Source organism: Phyllostomus hastatus, unplaced genomic scaffold (genome assembly GCF_019186645.2).
Source record: "Phyllostomus hastatus isolate PE091 unplaced genomic scaffold, TTU_PhHast_1.1 phas_scaffold_501, whole genome shotgun sequence".
NCBI lineage: Eukaryota > Metazoa > Chordata > Mammalia > Chiroptera > Phyllostomidae > Phyllostomus > Phyllostomus hastatus.
In genome coordinates this window covers 14,858,215-14,884,520 of record NW_025334033.1, presented here as the reverse complement: position 1 = coordinate 14,884,520, position 26,306 = coordinate 14,858,215, and the positions used below count along the sequence as shown (strand labels likewise).

General features: G+C 37.3%; 2 protein-coding genes across 2 annotated transcripts in view; one reads left to right on the top strand and one right to left on the bottom strand.

The window, feature by feature from the left end:
- The window catches only part of MYEF2 (myelin expression factor 2), a 35,778-nt gene extending 30,202 nt beyond the window's left edge, over window positions 1-5,576 (top strand). Inside the window, exon 18 of the mRNA XM_045822603.1 lies at window positions 4,371-5,576. The gene's annotated coding sequence lies outside the window, so the exon portion shown is untranslated. The remainder of the gene's footprint in view (window positions 1-4,370) is intronic.
- Window positions 111-19,199, bottom strand: SLC24A5 (solute carrier family 24 member 5). The gene is made up of 9 exons (XM_045822609.1): window positions 19,079-19,199; window positions 18,169-18,348; window positions 8,319-8,402; window positions 8,125-8,228; window positions 7,688-7,788; window positions 5,742-6,019; window positions 3,265-3,471; window positions 1,255-1,356; window positions 111-789 (listed from the first exon to the last, which is right to left on the bottom strand). The coding sequence occupies exons 1-9, from the start codon at window positions 19,197-19,199 to the stop codon at window positions 467-469; spliced, it is 1,500 nt and encodes a 499-aa protein (XP_045678565.1). The 3' UTR covers window positions 111-466.
- Window positions 19,200-26,306: the final 7,107 nt, after the last annotated feature.

The following is a 26,306-nucleotide window of genomic DNA, read 5'->3' as shown; positions in this document are numbered from 1 at the left end:
TTCCACCAGCTTTTAACAGTATAGTGTTAAATATACTGTGATTTTTGTTAATCTCAAGTTTGGGTTTTTAAAGACAGCAAGTCTGGTCATTCAGTTTAAATGAATGGTTATACTGTTTTTTAATAAAATAAGCCATTTTCTTGTTATTTTCAGTACTACATAGTGGGATTTGTTTGTTCAGGTTTCTCTAGCTTTTATCAACTTATTTATTGTTAGGTAAAGCATAGATTTTTTTTTAAACTTCTGTTATCTCTGTGTAATTGTTCTTGATAAGAAAGGACTCAAGACAAATTAAGATGTGATTTTGGTTGATTTTTAAATTAGTTTTATTTGATGGTAAAGAATTACTCTGAGTAAGTTTTAGAGTCTAAAGTTCAGGATTTTTTTATTTGACTTAAATGAAGAAATGGAGTACTCCTTCTCTGCCCCTTTCTGTCATTCACACTTCTACCTATCACTATTAACATTAACCTCCACAGCCACTTATTTTATTATCTCCAACAATTCCAAGTTCATATAGAACTGATAACGTAGCAAGCCCCAAGTATAATAATAGGCAGGCTAGGCCCAACTTTTTGTCTAGTTTCCAGCCATTGAAGTGAACTGATAAAAAAAGAAAAATAATTGAAACGTTGAGAGAGATGGTTATGTAAATTAGTCCTCTGCTGTTCACTTCTACAGGAGCTGATGTATTTATAAAGGCAGTTTTAATCAACCATGGAACACCTAGGCACAGCATGTCAAACACGTTCGACCCCACGATGTTAGACATAGCCATATCTCCTTTGCCTGCAAAAAAAACCCATGTGGTTAAAATGTGCATACCAATACTGTATTTTATTAATAAGCCTAAAAGACACTGGATACTGTTTTTGTTTGTTGGGTTTGGAAGATTGTATAAGAGCAAAAATCTTACTGAATTTGTATTTTGTAATTTTGTGAGTTTAGTATTTAAAGTATTAACATTTATTTATCTAATAGTTACCTCTATTAAACCATTTTTCAATAAGTTGTAGATCACTTCTTTTCATTCTGATTTAACCTGTTTAATTACAATTTAATGCTCATTCCAAATGAATTTTATTTGGGGAATTAGATATAATGAAATTAATCTGTTATTAAACAGTAAATCCTTCCTCTTGAGTTATTTTTTTTAAAGTATGTTACTGAGGAAATATTTTTAAAGGTAATTTTGCTTAGTGTTCAGCCAGGCCTGAAGAATGGGCATTGCAGCTTGAGGGATCTGATTCTTACCTTTTCTTGTGACCAACACACTTGCAATTGTGTCTGGTATGCTCGTTCCTGCTGCTAATAAAGTAAGGCCCATTATTGTATCTGGAATTTCCAGTGTTTCCCCTGTAAAAAACAGATATTATGAGTTACAGATCTCACAGGTTCACTAACCATTCTCTGCAGATATTTCAGGTATTTCCTTTGTAAATGAAAAGAAAATAGATGCATTTAGATTTTAGCTAACAAAATATTTGGAGAAGATTGGTAAATTGAGTAATATGGGTAGAACAGATATTTAACAGACAAAATTCTATCGAGGAGTAGTTCTCCTCTGCAGTGTGTTTACAGAAATTTTGGTTGTCATCACTGTTTTATATCATCAAGGCTGTGCTTAATGTATGCTAATGAAATTGGTCATTTTTTCTCTTTAAAAGCATTTTCTTAATGTACTCAGTGTTAAGCAAATTATTTATAGCTATTTTAAAATTTTAAATGTGTTACCATGGTATATATTTTTAAGTCCAACTTTAGTGATACACCTTACTTTCATGTTTTCTTTGAGAAAGTACCATAAATCTGAGGAAAACAAAATAGGGTTCTTCTTGAGTCTTTCTAACATCATAGTTCCAATTTATTAAGCTTCTGTTAAATTTGATGTCAGTTCCACATTTTTCAGAAACGTATTCATTTTAGGAAATAGAACCATTGGGAAGTTAAAAAAAGTACATGTAACTGTTTTATTGTTATAATTGAAAACTTGCTTTAAAGTCATTTTTCCTTTCTTTCCTTCAAGTAGCAATTAAAAAAACTTTTAGTCTGTTTATTGCATGCTTACATATATTGATAATTGTAATTGTAATTGATTGATAATTTTTGTTACTGATTGGCCAGAGTTCATATGTACATACATATAACACTAATATTTATCACTTTGGGGGGAGGCTCTATGATCTGTTACGTGATTTTGCTCTTTTCCTGTTTTCTTAATGTCAAATATGTTTTGGCTGAGAAAGTGTGGAGAGATTTACTTTGCAAACTAATTGGACTTTTTCATCTTCTTCATTAAAAAAAGAAAAAGAAATAATCTGCTTTTGGCTAGCATACTATTCTAAGTCATATATTAATTTGGGAAAAGTTGGAGATCAGCAAGCTTTTTTGTAAAGGGCCAGATAATAATTATTTTAGGCTTTGCAGACTATGGTCTCTGTGGCAATTCTTCAGCTCTGCCAATGTAGTATGAAAATATTCATAGGTTCGATGTAAGTAAATGGACCTCATTTAGCAAAAACAGGAGGCCCAGTGATTTGTGCATATAGGAGATTGTTTGCTCACCTCTGACACTAGTTCATTCAGGTTAACCTCTGGGGAGAAATTTCTGAATTTTTTGTTCTGTGTTTATATTCAGTTTTTCCTTCTGGACTAGGAGTACTATAGGACTAGAGCTGATTCCAGCCAAGCAGTAATAATTAAATCTCAGTCATGAAGGTAGTAGAAACCTAAAATGAAACTTTATTTTACATCCTTTTTACTCATTTCATAGTATGTTTGTATTGCCATAGTAATGAGCAAAGTAAAATGTATTCCAGTTAAACAGTGAGCACCCATCATTTTCCCAAAACACTGGCATCTTGCTATTTCTTTTTATTTTGTAATTGAACTCAATATAAAGGGTGAATTATGGACCCCCATACAGTGTGACTTAATTTTAGCCTAATAGAAAGCCATCCTGTGAATTTGATTTCATTTATAAGATGATCCCTTTATTGTATTCCTGGACTGTATAACTGTGAGACTATAGTTGATAAGTAATATGCAACTCACAAAACCTGGATGATTGTTAATATTAATATATAATTTAATTAAAACAGCATTGTTCTTCAGTAAGAACAATGGTAAACAACATTATTCTTCATTCTTTGCTGAAAAAGAAATTTTCTCCTTAGCTGGATTACCTTTAGTGAACATATGAAGTTCTTATATGAAACTGATTATTTTCTTTTAAAACTGTGCTCTTGTACTTAAGATACATACCAGTTATCGTGACCATCCAAACCAGGATATATGTAAATGCAGATATCCATAGTGCTGACATGAAAAAGGTTATCACAAAATAATTTTTCCAAAACTTCCTTCTACAATCTGGTGTGGTTAGAAAAAGTAATGTAATAATAGGAAGGGAGAGTACCCAAAAAACTCGTTTTAAATCTGCTTCAGGCATGTTGAAAATGCTTGGCGGATCTGTTGAGGAAAAATTAAATGGTTGTGAGTTTTCTCAAATGGCCAATTAAGTTAGAAATGTCCATTTAGAAAGCTGTATTGAAATAAATTAGCTGTATCAGGTTTAAAAGGCTATTTAAAACATTTGAATACCTCATTACTGATACTGCTGGCAAAAAAACTAATTGAGACGGTAGGGCAGACAGTGTAAAATGTGATACTCAGCATTTCTCAATTTGGGGCCTTAAACTCATAGTCACTAAAGGTGTTAGTGATAATGTTTAGGAAGCGTCAGTTGACATCTCTTGGTTTTCTACAATGTGGATGGTCTGTAGTAATTTTTTTTCCTTAGGGATTAACCTGGCTTCTACCTTCGCTATCTGGTTGCCTCCACTTCTCAAACTGATGATGCCACAGCCCGGCCCTCTGTATCAGATAGAGTATACTTAGGGATTATAAAATAATTAGAGCATAATTTTTATTAAGTTGAATATTCCAATCTAATTCTCATTGTAAGTGATTTTTGAGGGGCTTATTTCATTTTTTTATTACTAACTTCAGAATTCATAGTTCATAGAAAGAACCTTAAGAAAATAGGAACTAGTATAGAATGTACAATGTCATTTATAAAACTTGAGTATGTTCCTTATTCAATTTTTTTATGAAGTCAGTGGAAGACAATAGTAATATATTGGATAAAAATGATAATTCACTTAAAACTTGTCTAAAATTTGTATGGCATTTACAAAATAATATACCTATATATTTGATCAAATCACATTACAACTAGTGCTAGTAAAGTAACTCAAAAAATTTGCAAAGCCTCAGCCAATGGGCCATTAATATTAGATATAATTTTAGTGTAATAATTATAACATTTTTTAATCCTCACATGAGGACATTTTCATTTGCTTTTTTAGAGAGAGGAAGAGAAAGAAACATTGATGCAAGAGGAGTATTGATTGATTGCCTTTGTACGCACCTGGGACTGGGAACTGTACGTGTCAGGATGGGGGTTGCACATGCTGATGACAAACCCGCAACCTAGGCATGTGCCCTGACCAGGAATTGAACCCACAACCCTTCAGTTATGGGATGATGCTCCAACCACTGAGCCAACTGGCTAGGGCTGTTGTAATTTTGGACTGATTCTTTTGACTTGTTATAAAATTTGACTTAGAGATGTATAACTCTTTTACCTGAAATACTAGAAACTAATTAAAAGAGGAAAAATCATGTAATTTTTTAAGATAGTAAATTAGAATAAGTTCCCTTCCTAATGTACTAAATTAAATTTAGACTGTTTTATACAACCATTTTATAAAAAAAGTAACCCATACTTTCGTATTTCTGGCCATAATTGCATATGACTTTCTCCTAAACATTTGTACCTAAATGTTTTGCTACTGCTTCAAATGATATATTTAAAATTCAACTGTTTTTTTCCTTTTCTCATCAGCCGTTTTCCCTAAATTCCTAATTTTTGTAAGCAGTGTTCCATTTTCTTAGTCTATTATGGTCAAAGCTTCAGAATTTCTCTGTTCTCTTTTCTGGCTCCATATTGTCCTTTAATTGGGATGCTTTCTCTGCATTGTCTCACATCTGTTCTCTTTCATCCCCACTGCCTCCGCTCTGTGTAGTCATCTATTAAAACACATCAGCTGTTTCAGTGGCCTCTAACAGCCCTCCGTGTCCTTTAGCACATGTTTCAGTTCTAATGATTTACCTGCTCACAAACTTGCACAGACTCTTAAACACTTAAGTCTCTTCCTATCCTGTTCCTTTCTATCCATCTTCCCTCTGCTTTCTTACTGCGCACATTTTGCTCTCAGTTATGCTAGTACTTGAACAAGATAATATTTCCTTGGTGTCCATCTATGGAATATACTTTATTCTTACCTCTGCATCATTTACCTAATAAATACTTCAGTAGCTTTTAGTTACTGGTTTCAAATCAGGTCATCAATTAAAATTTCTATGCTACAAGGCTCAGTTTAAATGCTCCCATGTGTGATAGTCCTTTCTTTCTAACCATCCCCATCAAATTTTCAATAATCTATCCCATTTAGGAAACAGTTACACTTTCTTTAAGTACTTAAACCTTTATATTTTAGCTATTTTGGTGTTTAATTTTTCTTACAGTATTGGAAGCTTAAGGATATGGCCTAACTTCTTCATCTCTGAATCTCCAGTGTCTTTTATATAATAAGTGTATAATACTTGCTGAAGTGAGATGAGGCTAAGTTTCATTAGTGAATAGACTTTAATAGGGGGCAAGATGTGGTTATTACCTTCAGAAACCTGATTAAGACCATGCAAACTCATAGAAAGCTGGGAGTAACCAGAATCTTCATGAAATATTCCACTATCATTTCTTGACTGCCGCCGGATGAAGGGTTGACCCTCATCTTCCCAGCCCGTCAGTGATTGTTCGCTTCTCTCCATTGCTTTGGCAAGACGGGTGCAGCAAGGACTGCATTTCTTTATAATGTAGTGGTTAATTTTAATGTCAAAGCACAGCACCAAAACATATAATCCGTATATCAAAAGTAGTAAAGTTCCTTCATACCTATAAATTAGAGAAATTTGTGTGTGTGTGTGTTTTAATAAAAAATGAAAGTTATTTGAGAGGTAATAGTTTTTGGGCAGTACCTGCTTCATTTTTAATGCAATAGAACAATCAAATATTTCTAGATATATTTTGGTTTTGTGGATGTGTTATATAGCATTATTATAAATTTATTGATAGCATCTTTAATGTTTTTTCTATATTTAAAGAAACACAGATTGGAAAACTCACCTTCATTTATAGATTTCTTCAAGATAGTAGTCATAAAAATGCTTAGAAAATAATAATTACAGATTTTCAAAATTAAAGTGAAGCTAATGGATAGTAATGGGCATTCTTCATCTTTCAGTTCATTGGCAGAAACCATTCCCCAAAATACATAATTATAAAAGAATATAGTATGTGTTAGTTCATTTTACTGTGTTCAAATTTTTTAATACAAGAGCTTTCTATAAAACATTTGGAATATGTTAGGTTTTGGTTGGGGCTTTTCAGTTTCCTATACAAAGATTAAAATATAATATTAATGTAACTGAATTAGCAAGAAAATGAGATAAATCTCAAGAATAAAATTATACCTTAGGCACTGACAGCTCTATTTCCCTGAACTGTGGCTTCCTGTATAAAGAATACCATCACATTTGAACCGTGCATTTACCTTTTGTTTTATAGCTAGTGAATCTCTGCTACAGCCGAAAGCACACAGGTCTTGATTTCTCTCGTGGAGGGATACGCCCACAGTCATTGTGCCCTTACAGACAGTGCCTGTGTCCCAGAAAGACCCCAACTGTAACCAACAGTTTTTCTTTGGGAGACAGACTAGATTTTGGAATTATTTATCTTGCTCCCCACTAGATTTTACCTTTCTTGATAGCAGGTATTAAGCAGCACTGTTAAAGTCCAGGGGGAAGCCATTTATATTGTTTTTTTTTTTCCTTTCTGGTGTCCTTTGGCCATGTGTAAGTCACAACCTGTGCAGCTGTGGGTTTTATATTTGCTTATCCCTTATGATTCCTAGCATACTGATAAATACCTAATAGACACCTGGTGCGTATATACTGAAAAAGTTACCTGTCCACTATGCTATTCCCTTTTTTTATTGGAACATAAAAGTATAGGGATATTACAAAGAAAGCAAGCAATTTTTAACATTGAAACCTAAATGTTTTGGAGTCTTAGAGGAAGAATGCTATAGTTCCTCTTCCAAAATAATGTCAGAGAGAAAGTTGCAGGGATTCAAAGGGACTTGTACTTCCTCCATTATCATCCCTCTCCAGTCTGGTGACCATGACCACTCCTAACTGAGGTGAGGTGAATAACCCAATAGATGAAAGTGCCAACTGTTGGGACTTTAAGGGATAACAAAGTTGGGAGACTTTGTGAACAGTCAAGTCAGTGGAGAAGGAAGGAGGGTAACATCCAGTGATTATTAAGACAGAAAAAGGAGACTGATGAGAAAAAATTGCAAAGAAGGGAGAAAAATGCAACCAGCAATTGTGATGAGGAGCTTTAGCTCAGAGGCCCACTGGAAAATGGGGTGAACGTGGCAGATAACTGAGAAGTGACTGAAGTAACATTTTTTTGAAAGAGATGTTAATAAACCATTAGAATTTCATGAAGTCTCTGTAATTGTGTTTTACATAAGAGTAATGATTCCGTCGAGCTTACCAGTGCACTTGGTTGTCAAGTAGTGTACCAAGAACGGCCGCCGCACTGACCGCATACGCCACGCAGTCTCTGAGGAGGGGCCAACATGACAGCGGTGACACCTGTAAAGTGGCAATTTACCGTTTCTGTTACACTGTGACTTCCTGTGCAAGCTTAATGTAAGAAAATTGTTTGTATATTTGTAGCAAAATAGTATCTTTTGCATATTGCTTAGAGAAAAAGGAATTTTTAAGGAAAATTGTTTCTAAAACTCTGATTTTCATAAATTTGACCAAGAGCTATTTGTTGGTTAAGTTAAAATTGAGTACTTGCTGGTTTTTCTACTGATTAATAAATTTGATTGAACACATCCCTAGTGCCTTGTTAATGCTAAACTATAAACGGTTCTTTAATTTGTTGAGACAATAGGTTTTGTTGAATACATTTCTGGTACATACCACGTTAGATAGCAAGCCACAGGCAGCACTGATTCCAAGGAGATTATAAATTGCAGATCCAAGAATGGTGCTAATGCCAATATCTCCCTTTGTGATAAATACACCTATGAGCAAGATAGTAGGTGAGTTAGAGTTGATTTGAAATAGATAAAATCATAACAGGGTTAGCAAAAAATACAAGGTACAATATTTACCTAGGAAAGCAGTCACTAATTCAGGAGCTGAACTACCGGCTGCCATGAAAGTCGCGCCTGCAACGTCCTGAGACAATCCAAGGGCTGAAGACAAATGAGATTATGTTATGCCTGGGAAAGTGAAAGAGTGTGTCTTTGTAACTAAAACAGGTACTCAAAGCCACAGCTTCACAGAAAAGAACTAACACTGACTGCAACTGGAAAAGTAGAATATGTAGGTTAAGAAATAGAGGAATCCAGTGTCTTGCTTTCTTTATGACTTCACGATTTAAAGCTTCTGTAAAAATAGAGATGAGGTTGGAAGTATATTGAAACTACGCTGCAACTCTGTTCTGAGTGCAAAAATGGATGTTTTGGGATCCAGAAAAGGTTGCTTGCTTTTTGTAGGTGTGTAGCAACAGCATGACTTTTAAAAACTTTAATGCTCCCATAGGAGCTGAGAAAAATCAAGGGAATTCGGGAATCCTAATCCAACTTGAAAGAAGAGAAAAAGTGAATATTGGTAGTTTTTAAGATCTATAAATGAAGTGTATTAAGGCACACCTTCACAAATTGGCTATTTGAACCTTTTCTAAATACAAATCAGAGAAAATGAACTATAAACAAGATTGACTATTGTGTAATAATAGTGTTGGTTTAAATCACTGAGCCATGAAAAAACTGCTCTAGAGTAGGAAATTCAAGAAAATGCCACAATTCAAACTGTGTGGTACCACACAGTTTGTAATACCACATTCACAAGAATGCAAATCATTATCCTCAGTGATTGATGGGATGAGAATCTCAAAATTTTTTACCCCTTAAACTTTAGAGCTAAGGGGCCTACTATGGGAAGGAAAGAGGGAGCCACGTTGAAGAAACCATCCTGCTTTGGGAAGGCTGAGACAGCATCACATCGGAAACCCCCACGAGGCTTCATTGGTAGAATAAAAAAACAGCTGATGGAGGTAGCAGGGTGGGTGTTATTTACCCTAGGTCACAAAGTTAGGACTGAAATTCAGGTTTCCAAGGCTCTTGATAGCAATAGTTTGTTGATGTTTATTGTTTATTTTACCTATTGATTCTTGACACTTCAGTCTTCTGGGCCCTTTAAATTCTGGTGTGCTTGGTTGAGTCTCTGTCACTTGTGGTCAATTTTTCCTCATTCTTGCCTGTGGGGACCATTATATGTTGCTCGTTCTCCGGTCTTCCGCATGTTCTACTTCCCCGATGGGACATCTGCCCTTGACTTTACTGATTTTTTTTTCTTAGTGTGGCAGGTTGTATTTTACAAAAATGGCTACAATATTTCTGCCCACATGATTTCCCAGAACCTTTTATTCCGTATCAAAAAAGCGGGGTGGGGGGGGGCAGTTTATGTCTCTTCCTGGACCCAGATGAGCCTTTGTGACTGATGCTTTGACTAACAGGATATGGCAGTGCCACAATATTGGTAAGGCTAGGACAAAAGGTGAGCAACTTCCATGTGTTTTCTCTCTAAGAACATTTGCTTTAGAGCCATAAGCCTCCCATAAAATGTCTGACTTGAACCCCCATACTGGAGAGACTTCCTGAAGAGCCCGTAAAGAAGTAGAGACGCTTGAGGAACCCCTGCTGTTTTGAATCTCCCCATCCCAGGCACCTGCCATCCTAGGGAGGGGATTTCGGATGATCCCACCCTCTCCTCTGACCTTGAGCAAGAACCATCTAGCCGAACGCAGTTTGTTAAGGGGTGTTCTGTTAAGCATCCGTGGTTAATAGGAACTCCTGGCTATTGTTCATTTATTTGTTGCATTTACTAACAACCTACTATGTCAGATGCCTTTTCATGTGCATAGGAGTATGGCAGAATGTTTCTGTCCTTGTGGAGCTTTAATGCTAGTGGGAGAAAACAGGCAAGATAACACACCGTTATGTTAGAAATAGCAAGGAACACATTCACAGAGGGGGAATATGAAATTGCGTGATGGAAAGATTGTAATTTTAGACTGGGTTAGCAGAAAGGGCCTCACTAAGATATGGTGACTTAACAAAGACTTCGAAGGGAGGGAGCCAGCCATATGTATACGTGTGGTAAGAGTATTCCAGGCAGACGGAGTGCGTGCCAAGGTTCTGAGGTGGAAGCTAGCTCGTGTGTTCAAGAAACAGAAGGCCAGCTTGTCTGGAATTAAGTGTGTGAGGGGAAAGCAGTAGATGACAAAGTCAAAGGTAATAGGTGGCCAGATCATGTGAGGCCTTTTGGATCCTAGTAAGGACTTAGGTTTTTGCTGCTAAGCCTTGTGGACAGTGCTCTGAGGATAGCTGGGATGATCCGGTCCAGGCCCTCTGTCCTGTTCCTCACTCTTTGCCCTTGGTCATATCATTGGATAAACATCTACTTGCAGTGGCTAATGAATGGAGAGAAGTAATGATTTACAAAGGTGATATTTCATAGCATTTCTTTTACTGGTTAGAGTGATATATATCACTCCATGTAATATATGACAATTATATAATTTGAGATATAATTTATACATATATCAACTGACCATAAAGCAAAATAGAACAAGATGAAGATTATTACTCTGTGATTAACTTTTTTTCATTTGAGGTATGAAATACGTAATAAATTACACTGATGGTATGCAACTCACTCTCACAAAATTTATTAATTTCATCCATCCTCAAATATGAATGGTGCTATTTCCATTTTACAGATAAAGAAATAGGTTCAGGAGGTTAAGTAACTTGAGGTTACATGGATAGCAAGGATCTTAAATGTGAGAAGTTACTACATAAAGCCCAAGTATTGTATATTGGTTGCATATTAGTCCTAAGTCCAGTGCTATTTCAGTTTCATGACAGAAACCCAGTATAAGAATGGCAGTTAGGTGGGCCAGTTAGAACATGACTGAGTCACTATCTACTCTGCCTCATGGCACTGGCATATAAATGCCCCCAGTGCATTCCTTGGGGGAAACAGTAGTTACTGGGAGTCAGGGATACTTTGGAAATTTCCCAGCTTATTCCAGAGAACACATAAATTTATGAATATTGGATATTTTCATGAATTCTCAAATCAAATCAGGGCTAGATAATATATGGAGGAAATTGAGAAAGAACAAAATACTTTATCTTGAAGTTACTGTCCAAACTCGATGCAGCTGAAGAGTTAATGACGCATCTTTGTTTAGCTGAAGATGCTTCATTCGAGTTCAGTCTCAAGTGTGATCCAATGGGTTGCTGCCAGGTAGGGAAGTGGGGCGCCCTTTTGAACATTCTCACAGTCCGAGGGCAGTAACAGTAAAGCCTGTTGCTGTTCACGGGCTCTGACTGAGTTCTGAAAGGAAAGAACCCATATCAATGGATGTGTAAACCTTCAAAGATATTTTAACAAGTTATATCTTAAGGTTATAAGCATATTTCGTGAAAATGGTTTATACATCTGAACTTTAGAATAGACTGGTTTTGTGTTTGCTGACCTTTGGGTAGCATTTCTCTCTGCTATAGTTTATTATTAAAGATAAATTGTTTGGGTTTTTATTTTCCCTACAGCTATTACTTTCTTTCCTCTCTATTACTCTAAAGGAATCATCACATTTTCCATCAGGACAGAGTAGAAATGTCTAAGGTGAGTTTGCTTTATAAGTTTAGATATCATCACATTGTTTATATAAAGTACAACTTTATGATAATGAATGGATTACTAAAACTCATCACACTTTTTCTTAGGTGTGTTCTCTTCTAGGATGTTGGGAAATTTATAACAGATTTTTTAAAAAATCGACTTCTGGAAATACTGTAGGAACAGGTTTAAACTAAAATGGGGACCCAGATGCTGGCCCTGCCAGTAAGGCCCTTAATATTGAGGTTTTAGACAAGTTAGTTCAGGCAAGGCTTGCGCTTTGCCATCTGTAAAGTTGGGGGGAGGGGGTTGGACTACACAGTCTTTAAGGCATCTTCTAATTCTTTTATAAACTTTTACTCAAAATTTCAAGTATAGATTCTATACTCTAGACTCCGTACCAGTTTTCATATTAAATAATTTTTTTTACTGTAATCAAAGAAAAAAACCCTACATTTTTGAAAATTTAGGGGATAAAGGAAAATAGAGGGAGAGGAGTCACTTATACTCTCGCTGCTGTATTTAACCACAGCTATCATTTTAATGTGTTTCCAGTTCCTTTCAGATTTTAATGGAGTTAACAACTATAGACTGTATGTAACTGGGTATCCTCTGGCATGATTTTTAAATGTCCTCAACAATTGCAAATTTTCCTGTTTTGTGAATGAATTCAAATTTTGGAAGCAATCAAAAGTCACTCAGACCCAACTCTAGTGACTGGGGTGGGTAGTCATGCTGAGTAATTCTATTTAGGGTACAGAATGAAGTGTGACAGCAAACCAAAGTTTTTTATGCTTTGCAAAACTTGGTCTGACATTAATTTCAAATTTTTTTAGAAAATTTTGAGCAAATTTAACATCATTGGAATGAATGCCTGCCTCTTCGTGCACATCTGCATGTGTACGCTCTGTGAGCACATTTACTGTTCTGAACAATAAATAAAAACATTTTGAGAGCTTTATAGTCACCACCTTATATTTTATGTGAGCTGTGATGGAATAGTTCTGAAGCCTTGTACAATGGTTTTAAATGCTTGATTCCACTGAAAAAAGGACCCTGCTAACCCCCAACCTAATAGCTGTACTATTACAACGAATGTCCACCTGCCCTAAGCCTGTTACATAATGCCTGTGCAAGGCATTTCTCACAATTACCTGAGTTTAAACTCCATAATTTGCCAAGGTCACATAGTAATTGTAGAGGTGGGATGGGCACAAAGATCATTTTTGTTTTAAAAAGCTGCCCTCTCAGTTGTCCATGTAGGTAAAGTGAGGAGATGAATACATAACTTTATCATCATCATCACTTGTTCCTGTAGTAGCATCTTTATAATATCCAGACAAGTTGATGCTTATTTAGATCCCTGCACCTGGGGTAGATTTAGATGCAACCCAAGGTGGCCACAATTTAGAGCAGAGAGAGAGGACCAACGAAGAGGATGAAAGTGCCCTCAGGAGGAGGATGAGTGCCAGCGTGGCAGGGAAGAGGCACTGTTCCTCGAGTCTTTGTTCTTTGGGGCGGCTCTGCCTCAGTAAATTTCATGAGGATTAAGAATCAAACGCTCCCTGAAACTGTAGGCCAGCCAAATGCCATACTCACAGAAGTACTTGACTCCTTTTCAATTTTATCAATTTAGAACCAAATCTACCTGGAATTAAAACTTGCATTCCTTTCTTATTTTCTATTTCTGAAATATAAAGTAGAACATGGGTAAATGTTAGTTCAAAGCAGAGTGAATAAGCAAAACTTTAAATACAAAAGTAAATATTGAATTATGTTTCTCCATACCTTATTAAGATCATGTTCACTTGAGATGTGTTATTCCTCAAAGGATCAGTATGGTAGAGGGGTTAGAATTTCTAATAGAATGGTGTAACATTTAAAATGAGCAGAAAGGAAAAAGGACTCATGGATGACAACAGTGTGGTGATTGCTGGGGGGCGGTAGGTATAAGGGGACTAAATGCTAATGGAAAATATTACAATAAAAATTAAATAAAAAAATAAAATGAAAAGTTTCAGAGGAAAGAGATTTCAATAAAGGCTGCTCTGAACAATGTTTAACTAATTCTAAGAGGTCCCCATTACCAATCAAAAAATATGTAAAAAGGATTTTTTTGGCTTTATACTGAACTTTTGTGTTTCTAAAAATGAACTGCACACACACACACACACACACACACACACACACACACACTCCAGAGAGTATCCGCCCAAGTACCTGACTAGAGCAGCATAGCTGATGGGAATGAGGGAGCTCTCCTTAATCATTTTCCTTACCCCACTACCCTCAGCTCTAACTTCTCTCAGGTAATATTCCCACTCCGATGACACCTTTTAACCCTTTCCTGAACCCCTGACCACCCTCCCACCACAGAAACCAGGTTTTATTTGCAAAAGTAAAATGCCCTAGACAGCTAGAGTGTGACTTTTTAAAATTTCCTCTAATTGGATTAATTTCACTTCAGCCTTCTGTGCTCAAAAAATCATTAGCCTCCTTTTCTATAGAATATAAATGGACAAAAAAGCAATAGGACTAGAGGAAGGGCATAAAGCAATACCATTTTGTTAGGATGACAGTGCAATGTCTCAGGCTGTGTAACACAGGTATGTGCTTGCTTTTCCAGGGTCGAGTCGGGGAAGAGAGGTTGTGTGCCTTTTATGATTATGAGTAGAACAAGGAAGGAAAGATCCTTGCTGGAAGCCTCAGGTCATGGCAGCCCTGGGGGAAATTGCCATTCTAGCATACACAGCTACAGACAAAGAGCACTTATTTGCCTGAGCTGGTGCCAGGCCAGGATGTCAGCAAGAGGCTCTGCCCTCCACTTCCTCCGTCCCCTGCATAGAGATCCCACTCCTGAGCCTCTTCTAGCCTTCATCTTGCTGAGGCCCCTTCTGCTGGTGATTTGAAGAAGAGTAATGGGGTGATAGGGCCAGGGTGGGCCAGGAGCCTGCCAATTCTACAATTGTATTGTAGGTTGGGACACTTAACATGTATGGCAAAGAAAGTCATTGCATCATACCTGATTATTTGATATACTATATTCTCATGTACATCCTCCACACAGTGTAGACCTCAGAGTTTCATTATTGTGGACAAATGTTTATTACATTAGTTTACAACCTCCAATAGGTTGCTAAAAGACTAAGCTTACTTTTTAAGTGGATTGTCTTCATTTTGTAGTATATTTCCTTTATCATCATTGTGGGTAGTGGTTAGGATTTTGGTGGGGGGGGGTCAAAATTTTCAGTGTCCTTGGGAAGAAAACATGTTTTAAGATTGTTCATATAAAAAAGTTTTTCTGAAATAATCATGTTACAGCAACTACTGTCAAACAAGGATGTGTAAAATTATATAGCAATTGAGAACATTCTTGCGTTTTGGCAGTAGAGAGACCAGGGCTTTGCTGTACACTGACTGTGAAGCCTTGAAAAATTACATATCTTCTCAGACTCAGTTTTCTCTTGAGGAAAACCGTCTGACAGTCTCTACTTCATGATATTTTTTGAAGACTAAATAAAACCATATATATGTAATTTAGAACCCTGCTTTGTCTTCTCTAATTGTTTTTAAGATAACTAACAAATGAATAAGTAAATAACACTTCAGTACTCTGTGGAATGCTTCAGTAAACTGTTTTGAAATGATATTTATCAGTTGACAGGATGGGTGGAACTATAGTAACTCAGTGCTCATCAAGCAACTATGGAGAAGTAGAAAGCATTTGCAGACTTTTCTGTGGATATAAATAAATTCCAAGGAGACTGTTTTTTATTGCTTATGTTCTCATTTGGATGAGGCCATGCTAGACCTTCCTTGAAAAGAGAAATGATGGTATTAATTGACAGACATTTAAAAATGAATTGAGCTTGCACTATTTCTATCTCACTTTGTTGCCAGTATTTTCAGTACTCAAGACCGGGGTCAATTCTCAGTGGCTGAGGAAGACTTGGCAGTGGCGTGACATCCATCAGTCACGCATCTATAACAGCTATGGTGTTCCGTTTCAGAGTCAAGGGCAGTGCACTTGAGAAGTGCGTGTTGTCGGTGATGTTTCAGAGTAATTCCACAAGGGGCACGGTAGAAGTGATTGCTATGGATATGCTGTGAAGTCACTTAGTGAGGATTGTTTTTAAGTAGCAATCTAAACTTTAATGTAGTGGTGTCTTTCTGCAGGGTTGGACAAATTATTTATTTACAACTCCAGAGGCAATTTTTTAATAAACATTTTTGATGGGTTTATTTTTTCAGCCAAGTCATTGTTTGGAAATGTGAAAGCAAAACATTTTTTTAAAAGTGATTATTTTACTTTCCTGAAAGAGAAAGATTCTAGGTGGGATTGCATACCTTGAATTTTCTTGGATTTATATAATTAACATGATCTATTTTAGGTTTTCTATTTGAAAGTATGGTTCTTCCCACAAGGATGAACAAATAAGATTGCTACAAATAAGATTAACAAATAAGGATGAAAAAATAAGATTACTACAACAGAGTTGAGAGTATAGAAATAGATCCACACATATATATATATAAGAATTTAGTATATAAAGATTGATCAAATTTTGAGAAAAAGCCATTGTATCCTATAGCAAAACTAATTCTTACAGGATGAAATAAATAAATGTAAAAAAAACTATAAGTAAATAAAATATGACAATTTTTCTGACCTAGGGATAAAAAAGTCCAAGTATAAAACCAAAAGGAGAATCATAAACTATCTATAAATTTACTTAAAACATGTAAAATTTCAATGTGATAAATAGACAAAATACAAAAGAAAAAATGAAAAATATATTATAAAAAGGGTTAATGTCTCTATATTTTAAAAATATATTATAAAAAGGGTTAATGTCCCTATATTTTAAATCTCCAAAGTCTTGGAGATCAATAAGATAAATACAAATTATACCCACCCACCCCATTAGAACATGGGCAATAAGACACAAAAGAAAAAAATAAAATTCCAATAAAATTATATAAAGTTCAACTTCACAAACACAGTAAAAGATAAACCAAAATTTTATCAAATGAAGTTCCATTTTTAAAGCACTTGACAAAGACATTTAGAATGATATTGTTCGTGGTTTTGTGGAATGGAAGCTACCACGCATTCTGGAGGTTGAAGTTCATTCACCCTTTGTGACATGCTTTTGACAATGTGTAAGAAAAGCTTAAAATATGCACAGCTCCGCATCTTTATCAGGATGTGATCAGAAAAGTTTGCAAAGATTTTATACTAGTGGAGGCATAAAATTATTTAAAACAAACAAAATTAAAAAACAAATAAAACATCTCATTAAATGAATAACTTAAAAAGTTATAAATTTCTCTATGGTGCCTACTATGTATATAAAATCAGATTTAGGTTCTCCAATCATTTACAGAATCCTAAACTGTCATGCTAATGTTAAAAATCATGCTTCTGAAGAGCATTTAATAATATGGGAAAGTGTACACAATATTATATGATAAAAAAGAAAAGCCCTTAAACTCTATCGGTAGCAAGATCCAAAAGACTGAAAGCACATACACCAAATGGGAACTGGGAGCCTCTGGGTGGTGGAAATGCAAAACAACATCAGCGTAAAAATGTACACGTTTACATCTACTTCAGTTAAATGATAATTATAATAAACTTATGCTGACTTAGTCTATAATATTGTCATTGTTAAATGTGTTGAATGTCCCCACTATCGCCAGGCCTTGTATTAGGTCCCAAGGATACTGCTATACTGTAGTGAACAAAAGAGAAGAAAACCTGACTTGCATTTCAGCGGGGCAGGGGACTGGGGCCATGGATAAAGGAGAGTTTGTGTTCCTGCTCTTCCCCTCAGTGAAGAAATGCTAGCTGTTTGGGTGGGGCGGGGGATGCTGTTTCTGTCCAATAGGCAACCTAACCCTTAATTTTGACTTCCTCTGAGGTGAGCCTACTCAAATAATGAAACTAACCAAGTAGGATGCTCCTACTTGGCATTTTTGACTATGAGGCATAAAACACCATTAATATCTTGATTTTAGGGACCAGGGCACCAGTGAAAGACCTGTTCTTAGAATCCTGGGTGATGTCCATGATTGAAGGGATACAACCAATGGACTTGAACCAGTAGATCATGTTTTCAGAAACTGCTAAGTGAGCTTAATTTCTAATCATGAAATGCTGCAACCAGTTGAGAGGTGGTTGTGCTGAGCTATTTCAGAGATAGTCCTCTATGTGTGTGGCACAGCTATTCTGGAAGGCCACAGCAGAGATTTCCAGCCACTTACATTCACTGATGATTTCCAAGGAGGGTAGGAAGTACTCGTCACAGACAATAGACACGGCCATGAACATGTAAAGGATAATTAGGAAGTAGATTACGATGCCTCCATCTGCACGCTCCTGTTTTGTGAAGAACCCTTCCGGAAACTCCGATGATGGAGAAATAACACACTGGGTGCTATTTCCTGGTAAGGAAAAGGTGGTGAAAATTTGAAGGATGTTGGAGTCACACTTTCCAAGCCCACACCAGGAAATTGCTTAAGAAAACTGTAAAGTGGGGGGTTTCTGGGTGGCATTTTAAGAACCCTGGTGAAATTGTATAAAGCAATTTTGAATATGATGTAGTTGTGGATTCTCAAAAAAAAAAAAAAAAGATTAGTCTTTGGGGGACCTGAAAGAGGTACTTGAATGAAGCAAGTTGATGATAGTAGAAGAATTAAAAAGAGGAAGACATGAAACCACTCTTCCCTGTCTGCTTAATTTCTAAAGGGGAATTCTGAACCCCTCTTTCTCCTCCAGGGGAAACTATATGCCTAATTATAAAGATTTCTGATATCTGCACAATTTCATTTTCCCATTTCAGAGCCCAAGTTGTTCACAGGCCAGCAAAGAATCATCTACTGTGGGTAGAGTGAATTTCTCGGATGAAAGATTTTTTTCATGAAGTCTCCAACAATAAAAACTGGAGGCTCTCCTGCTTCATGATACCTATGAATTATATCGGTGCTGTCTTTGAGAACTTATTTGAGGGATCAAAAATGTTTCAAATCCTTCCAAATGCTAAAAATCAGAGCAAATACAGAAGAAAGCATAAGCAAAAGAGTCAAATGAGAATTTCCCTTTCTTTGTCCCTTCATCTACATGTGGCAGTGGCAGCAGCAGCAGCAGGGGTAGCTGACCCCAGTGTCCACCTACCTGTGGCCCTTGGGACACGCTGGGGCAGGGAAGCGCCTGGGAGAGGCAGGTGTGCAGTAGCCCAGAGGATGCCAAGGAGCAGGGCCCTCCTCGTCCACCGTGGACCCCCTTTTGTCTGCATTTCTGCTGTGCTCTTAACTTCAGTGTGTAGCTTGAGGAAGAGAGGAAAGGAGGATTAAGCAGGATCATGTGAGGAGTCTCTTTCCTGCCCAATGCCCTGCCCAGGGCACATTTCAGCAAGGCCAGCACAGGAGGGAGGGTGATTAGAGCCAGCCAAGCTTCTCTGATCAGGAGTCCCAAGCCCCAGAGAGGCTAGAAGAGGCAGAAGGAAAGCAGGCAATCCTTATCTACAGCTGCTCTGTGCCCCAGTCCCTGAAGGTAGATCCTGGAGGCTTGCATGTTATGGGGTCATTTTATTTAACACCTTCATATGGGCTCTGCCTTCCTCTTTCTCTAGATTTGTAAGGATCTGAGTTTTGCACCCACTTCCACTTCTCTCCAGCTCCTGCTTCTAGGTATTGTTGGGACTGGTGTATGTGTATTCTTTGGCTGGCTTGGTGGTACCTTCTGTACTTCTGTTTTTGCCATTCATCCTTATCTCCAATTAGGGCAGGAGGCAGGAAGGTGACTTTGGTGGAGGGATGATAGTGGCTTGAATCCAAGCAGCAGTAATGGGGATGGAGAAGAATTGACAGCTCTAAGAGCTATTAAGGAGACAGAGTGGATGCCATTTGATCATTGATTGGCTGTGCTCTCTGCCAGAATTGTTATCTAAAGTGCAAATTCAACAAGGCAACGAGTGTTCAAACAGAAACCATTATCTTCCATTCCCTATCATTTACTGGGCTTGCCAAGGAGTTAAGAACTTGTGGCAGTGTTATAGGCTCTGTTGCCAGGCCACTTGGTTTGAGTCCTAGCATTGCTACTTTCTAGCTATGTGACCTTGATCAGGTTATTTAACCTCTGTGCTCCCCGGTCCTACTAGTTGTAAAATGGGAATGCTACAGTACTACCTCTATTTGGGTTGTGATGAGGACTACATAAATGAATGCATGCAATCTGCTCAGAACAGCCTCTTCCACATGGTCAATGTTATCTCTCTATCATTGATCTATTATCATCATCATCATCATCATCATCATCATCATAATCATTTATTATATAACTCTTGATTGAGGTAGAAGCTTCTTGGACTTAAAGCAATTTTATAGCTTTGCAACTCTCGTAGATTCTTTGCTTTGCAGAAAAAGAAGATGCCTGTTAACTTTTAGATTTAGAAACTGAGTTTTTCTGGAAAAGAGTTGCTTCTGGATGTTTGTGATCTCAGTTGGGGTAAAAATTCTCAAACACCCTTTAGTTTTGCTGGGAATTGGTACCCACTATAAACCACTCTGAAACTGTCATTTCATGGAACTGGCTTTCCAGATGGGTGGTGTGGTTATGAGGCTGGGATGATGAGTCAGTGAAGTGTAGCTCAGTTACAGAGAGTATTCTCTGCAAGCAGAGTGCCTGATGCCGACACCCGCAGGAGCAGGCAACCTGGACCACTAGACAATGGTTTGGTACCAGCAGTGGCTAAGACCAGGAGAAGAGGCCACTTCCTTTTGTGCTGAGTGGAGGTGTTTCATGAGCTTTTTTTCTCGAAAATATAGTAGTTCAATCAATTAATAAAGCTAAATGTTATAAACAAACAACACAAAAACTCAAACCCATGGTGAATACTTCAAATACCTGATGTTAATCTAGGAAACAGAGGAAGTATTTGAATATATAATCCAATTGCAATGGGACAGCAATGTCTTGCACAAAGTAGATTCTTAATAAACATTTGTTAACTGATTACATTGTAGTGATCTTTAAAAATATATTCCAAGAACAAACATGCACTTGCTCTGATTAACTATGTAATAAAATAAGGATTTGCCAAGAAAAGAAAATTTAGGAAGTTAATTGGATTTGCTTTGTACATTTATTCTTCTTATTGCAAAATGATCTTAAAAAGCTTCTTATTGTAAAATAAAACATAAAGAAAACCATACAAAATAACTGTAGTGTATTGCTATATTATTATCTTTGTTATTTTTCTATGATAAACACCTCAGGTTAAGAAATGGAATGTTGTCAGCCACTTCAGAAATCCATTCCTGTTCCTCAATCTCAGCTCCTCCTTTCCTCTGAAAATGACCTGACTCCTGACTTTCATAGGAATCATTTCGTGTGTGTATTTTTAATAGTTTATCGCCCATCTCCAGTTGGATATATCCTTAGAATAGTATAGTTTAGCCTTAAAAAAAAAGCTTTTTAAGTCTCTTATAGTATATAGGTTTCCCCTCCTTCCTTTTTTTTTTCCTTATAATTTATCTGTTGGAAAAACCCGGCTGGGTCACTTAATCTGTAGAGTTTCCCAGTTTGGTTGATTTTGTCCTATAGTATAGCGTGATGTGTTCTTCTGTTTTCTGTATTTTTGTTAACTGGCAGCTGGATGCAGAAGTCTGATCACTCTCAGTTCTGTCCCTCTGGCAAGACTATAGGCAGAGGTATGATCTCTCCTCAGAAGCACACACTATCTGCTTATCTCTCTTCTTGTGACATTAGCAGCTTTTCATGCTCACTACTTTAATATGTTCATTCTTTAGAGGTTACAAAAGGGTGATATTCTAATTCTGTAATTCCTTCTTCATTCATTACTGGGGATATTTTACAATGGTATGATTTCTATCATCTACTCTTTGAGTATCCAGGGATACCCAGTTTATATAGAAATGATAAAATACATGCTGGATTCTTTTTCTTTATCAGTTCTCATTATTATTGAGAATAATAAATTCTCAATTTATTATTGAGAATAAATGTATTTCTTCTAAATATAATTAGTTAGATTTTTAAAATTATTATAAATTAATATATTTAAATATATTTGATATGTTCCAATTGCAATTATCTTGTTTGAAGCTCTGATTGTCTCTTCTTTAGCTAATGCAAGCTTCTTCAGGTTGTTTTCTGAAGGCCTTTGACATGATCTTAGTAGGGTTTGCTAGTTTCTTCACTACTTGATATGGAAAGATGTTCCAGATTCATCTTACACATAAAACCAGCCATTTATACAAAATGCCTCTTTGTTGTTTTAAGTGGAAAGTGTATCAAGACCGCGATCACAGAATCTGGGCTCCTAGGGACGCTCACTGCTATTAGGTTGCTTCCATTATCTGAAGGGGTGCTCTTCTGCCTCTTTGTGTCTTTTATTCCTACAACTTTGTGTAGGACTTGACCTCCACACCTTTCTTTTCCTCACTTCTGTGTGAAATTATTTTTCCTGAATTTTTAGAAGAAGGTGTTTTTCAGTATAGCTTTTCTCAGTTCACAGAGATCCCTCTTTTGTTGTTTTCTTATAGTGAGTGTTACTGGCTCTGTCCTCAACTCCTACTTTCACTGGGAACTTCTCTTTCCCTTTCTCTCTGTTGTCTCCATCCTGCTTAGCTTTTATTCCATGAGCAGCAGTTTCAAAACTCTATGCATTGGCCTCAACCTGGAAGGGAGCCCTGGTTAATCAATTTTTAAGGTTCATACACATCAGACCTTATTGTGACCCCTGGTACTGTCTAACTGTTCAACTGTGCCAAACCTTTTTTAGTTTTAACTTCTATTCTCAGATTTTTTATGTCTTCCCCCTGCTTTCTCCCACATGCATGGAGATACACATGCATGGAGATACCATGCATGTTTTATGTCATGAGAGTGGCTTGTCCCCATGTACTTGTATTTGGGGTTCATGGAGATAGCTTGACACAATTTTATTTAAAATGTTGCCCTGGCTGGTGTGTCTTAGTGGTTGAGTGCTGGCCTGCGAATCAAAGGGTTGCTGGTTCAATTCCCAGTCTAGGGCACATGTCTGGGTTGTAGGCCAGGTCCCTGGTGGGGGGTGAGTGAGAGATAACCACACGTCAATGTTTCTCTCACTCTCTTTCTCTCTCCCTTCTCCTCTCTAAAAAACAAATACATTAAATCTTTAAAAAAAATAAAAAATATATAAAATGCTGTCCATGGGTCTTTGGGTTTGCTATCTAGTTGTTTTGTCTGTTTCTACGTGGAAATTTGGAAAGATTGCAAAACCATGCCACTCCTGTCTCCATCTTGAAAAAAGCTTTTTGCTTTCAACCAAAGGGATTTATGGTTCTATTCTTATAATTAGAAATTTCTTCTAGTACATTGAACAAATGCTTTACTTTACAAAGATTCTCTTTACATACAATCAGTAGGAAACTCATCTGTTACGTAAAGTTGCACAGAGCTAAACTGTTAGGTAGCTTCATGCCGAACAATAAAACATCACTTCACTTCCTGGGGCTTCCTTGTTCTTATTTGTAAAATGTTAAGGGCTAGGCTAGATATGATTCTAAGATAAAGTCTTAATTTTTCTCCCTACTGGCACCATATTAAACATTATTCAACTCTAAGTGGTTGTTTGTACTGAAAATGAAAATTAAAATAAACAAATAGAGAAGTTTCAGAACATCTCTTTAAATGGCCAACTAAACTCATCTATTAACATAGAGTGCAAAGGTGGTTATGAAGCCATGATCAAGTAATAGGTTGGCGGTCATTTTTTTTTAAAGAAGAACACTATCAGAATTAACTTCAGTTCTTCCTTGCTCACTGACAACTTTCAGGTTAATAGTTTTCTCCTAGATAGCTGGACCTCTGCTGGGTTAGACAGCACCTATTATGCTTGGGAATCGAAGCTAACAATTAGGTGTTTGCAAAACTGGAGGTGTTCATGTGCACCATTCAGTGCAATTATCCCATCAATCCTAGAGGATGCAGGAGTGGTTCTCACTGGCTGCACAATAGAAGTACTCAGTGGCTTTTAAAATTGCTGAGGATTTGGCAATTAACCAAAACAGTTGAATCAAAATCTATGTGGGAGGCTCGGGCATGGATATTTAAAAAGTTTTCCAGGTAATTCTAGGAAGGCTGAAAACTACTGGGGTGGCTATTACTGCTCCTTCTGTAATAGATTGAGTCAATTGCCTAAGATCTAATAAGGTTACATTGTTCTCAACTAGGTAGGAAAGCCAGCGTGGAAACAAAGGTCTGTCTAATGCCAAAGTGTGTGAATGTCCTTACCTGTTCATTGAGCCAACACCTCAGAAGGTAAGTTTTGTGAGGGCAAAACCATTCCTATCTTAATTTCCAGTGTTGAACACAGGGCCGGCTGGGCACATGATGGGGCTCTGATAAATATTGTTGAATGAATAAATAAGGAGTTCCACAATGACTTTTCCTTGACAACAACCACAGAATCTCAGAGGAATACACAGGGTCTTTGTAATTTGGTCCCTTTGTCCCATCAACATGCCACCTGCTCCATTGTCTGAACATTTGTCTGAAGTGTCCCTTTGCTAAGTGGTTCAATGAGCTCTCCAGCTCCACCTGCTGATGCTTCACCCACCGTGGGGATTTCCAACTTCCGGTGGGAAGAAACATGGGAAAATCTACTAGGAGCCCTGTGAAATCTGTCATTTGAAGAGACATTTTGACTTTCCCTCATGGAATGAGAGCTAGGAATATTGGCCACTCTCAGCCTATATCTGCACCCCAAAATGGAAATGAAAGTTTTCATGAACTGTCCCTGTTACTGTGAAGACAGAGGAAGGAAAAGGAAGCCAATGGCTAAGGTTCTTTCTACATTCTGACTCCAGCTGGTTGCTATTACTCTTCTTTTTAATGGAGAGAGGGGAAAGGAAGGAGAAAGAGAGAGAAACATGGATCGGTTGCCTCCCGTATGTGCCCTGGCCGGAGACTGAACCTACAATCCAGGCCCTTGCCCTAGCTGAGAATTGAACTGGTGGCCTTTTGGTTTGCAACATGATGCCCAACCAACTGAACCACGCTGGCTAGGGTGATATTACCTTTTTATTTTATGACATATAATATATAATATATAATAAATAAAAACTATATAATATACACGCAGAAAAGTGCACATATTTTGCCACTGCCTTTTGCAAGTTAAATATGCAGAGTCCTATCCCATAGATAACCCTTACTCAGGTGAGGGATTGATTGTCACCATGGTAAGAGCAACCTGGCAAACTGGGGCAGAGTGAGTGTTGAATGAATGCGTTGCTGTAGGGAGCCTGCAGTGTCTCCATCGCTGGCTCTCCTTCAGGTTGCTTGTGCAGGAGAGAAACCTGGGAATTCTCGGGACTCCATGGTGTGCGCTCAGTGCTCCGAGCTCCCTCCTTTGTCTAAGCGTCACAGGAGTTGCTAGCTTGAGCGTCAGCCACGTCTGTGAGTTGGTCAGCATTCCACTCCATGGTTCACAGATTTATTCACAAGGTACCTGCCTGCTCACCCTCACCCTCAGCGAGTTTACCAGCAAAAATCAGGATCAAGTGTAGGTTTAGAGTATGACTGAAAACTTTCCATTTTCAACCCAGTCAGGTTGGTCTCATTCATGGCTGTGAGGGTCCAACTCAGTGAAAATTATTCAAAATATTTTCAATTTCCAGAAGGCCTCCATGATCTTCCAAAAATTTATACTCTTCTCCCCTTTGACTAGAGGGCATGATCCAATTCTCTGAATACTAAAGGGGAGTTCAAGTTCTGCAGATGAAATATTATTTAATAAAGCATTTTCAAGTAGAAATGATTTTAGAATTAGTGAAGCCTAAGTTAAATCTCCCCTCCTTCATTTTTTGGGATCACAACACCTGGGGATAACAGCACATGCTTTTCAGCCTGTGTGACTGCAGACCTAGAACATAAATATTCATCCCTTTCCCTCTGTGTTGTACCCGCATGTGGTCACATTGTGTGTTACCAGGACTTGGCAGAGCCTTGGCTGTCAATGGAATGGAAGGCACTGGGCAGGCCATCAGCTTGGGTGGGGAGGATTTTTATTAGCCGTATTTACAAAAAATGAACTTTTGCCTTTAGACTGTTTTTTGATCGTGTTACTCCCACTTCATTTGTGCTAGCTTTGCTTTGTCTTTGTTGGAAGAATTTAAATAGAAGTCTTCTTTGAGTGTTTCAGTAGGTGGTGGTTTACTGACTGATCTGGAAAAAGACTCGCCTTAGTCTGGCTTTGTCCTTTTATCTTTCAGCTCTGTTTCAGGGAGGTGTTCTGAGGGGGTACAAGTGACACAAGAAGAGGAGGGACCCTGATTTCAGCATACTGCACTATGGAGATTTATTGTCTTCACTTTAACATAATATCCCACCTCAG

Bases quoted from the DNA above. Each gene is read 5' to 3' on its own strand.
- SLC24A5 (XM_045822609.1), bottom strand. From the start codon at position 19,199: ATGCAGACAAAAGGGGGTCCACGGTGGACGAGGAGGGCCCTGCTCCTT. The intron at 8,229-8,318 runs GTAAATATTGTA...TCTTGCTCATAG, and splicing joins ATTAGTGACTGCTTTCCTAG to GTGTATTTATCACAAAGGGA. The intron at 3,472-5,741 runs GTAATAACCACA...TTTCCTCAACAG, and splicing joins TCTTAATCAGGTTTCTGAAG to ATCCGCCAAGCATTTTCAAC.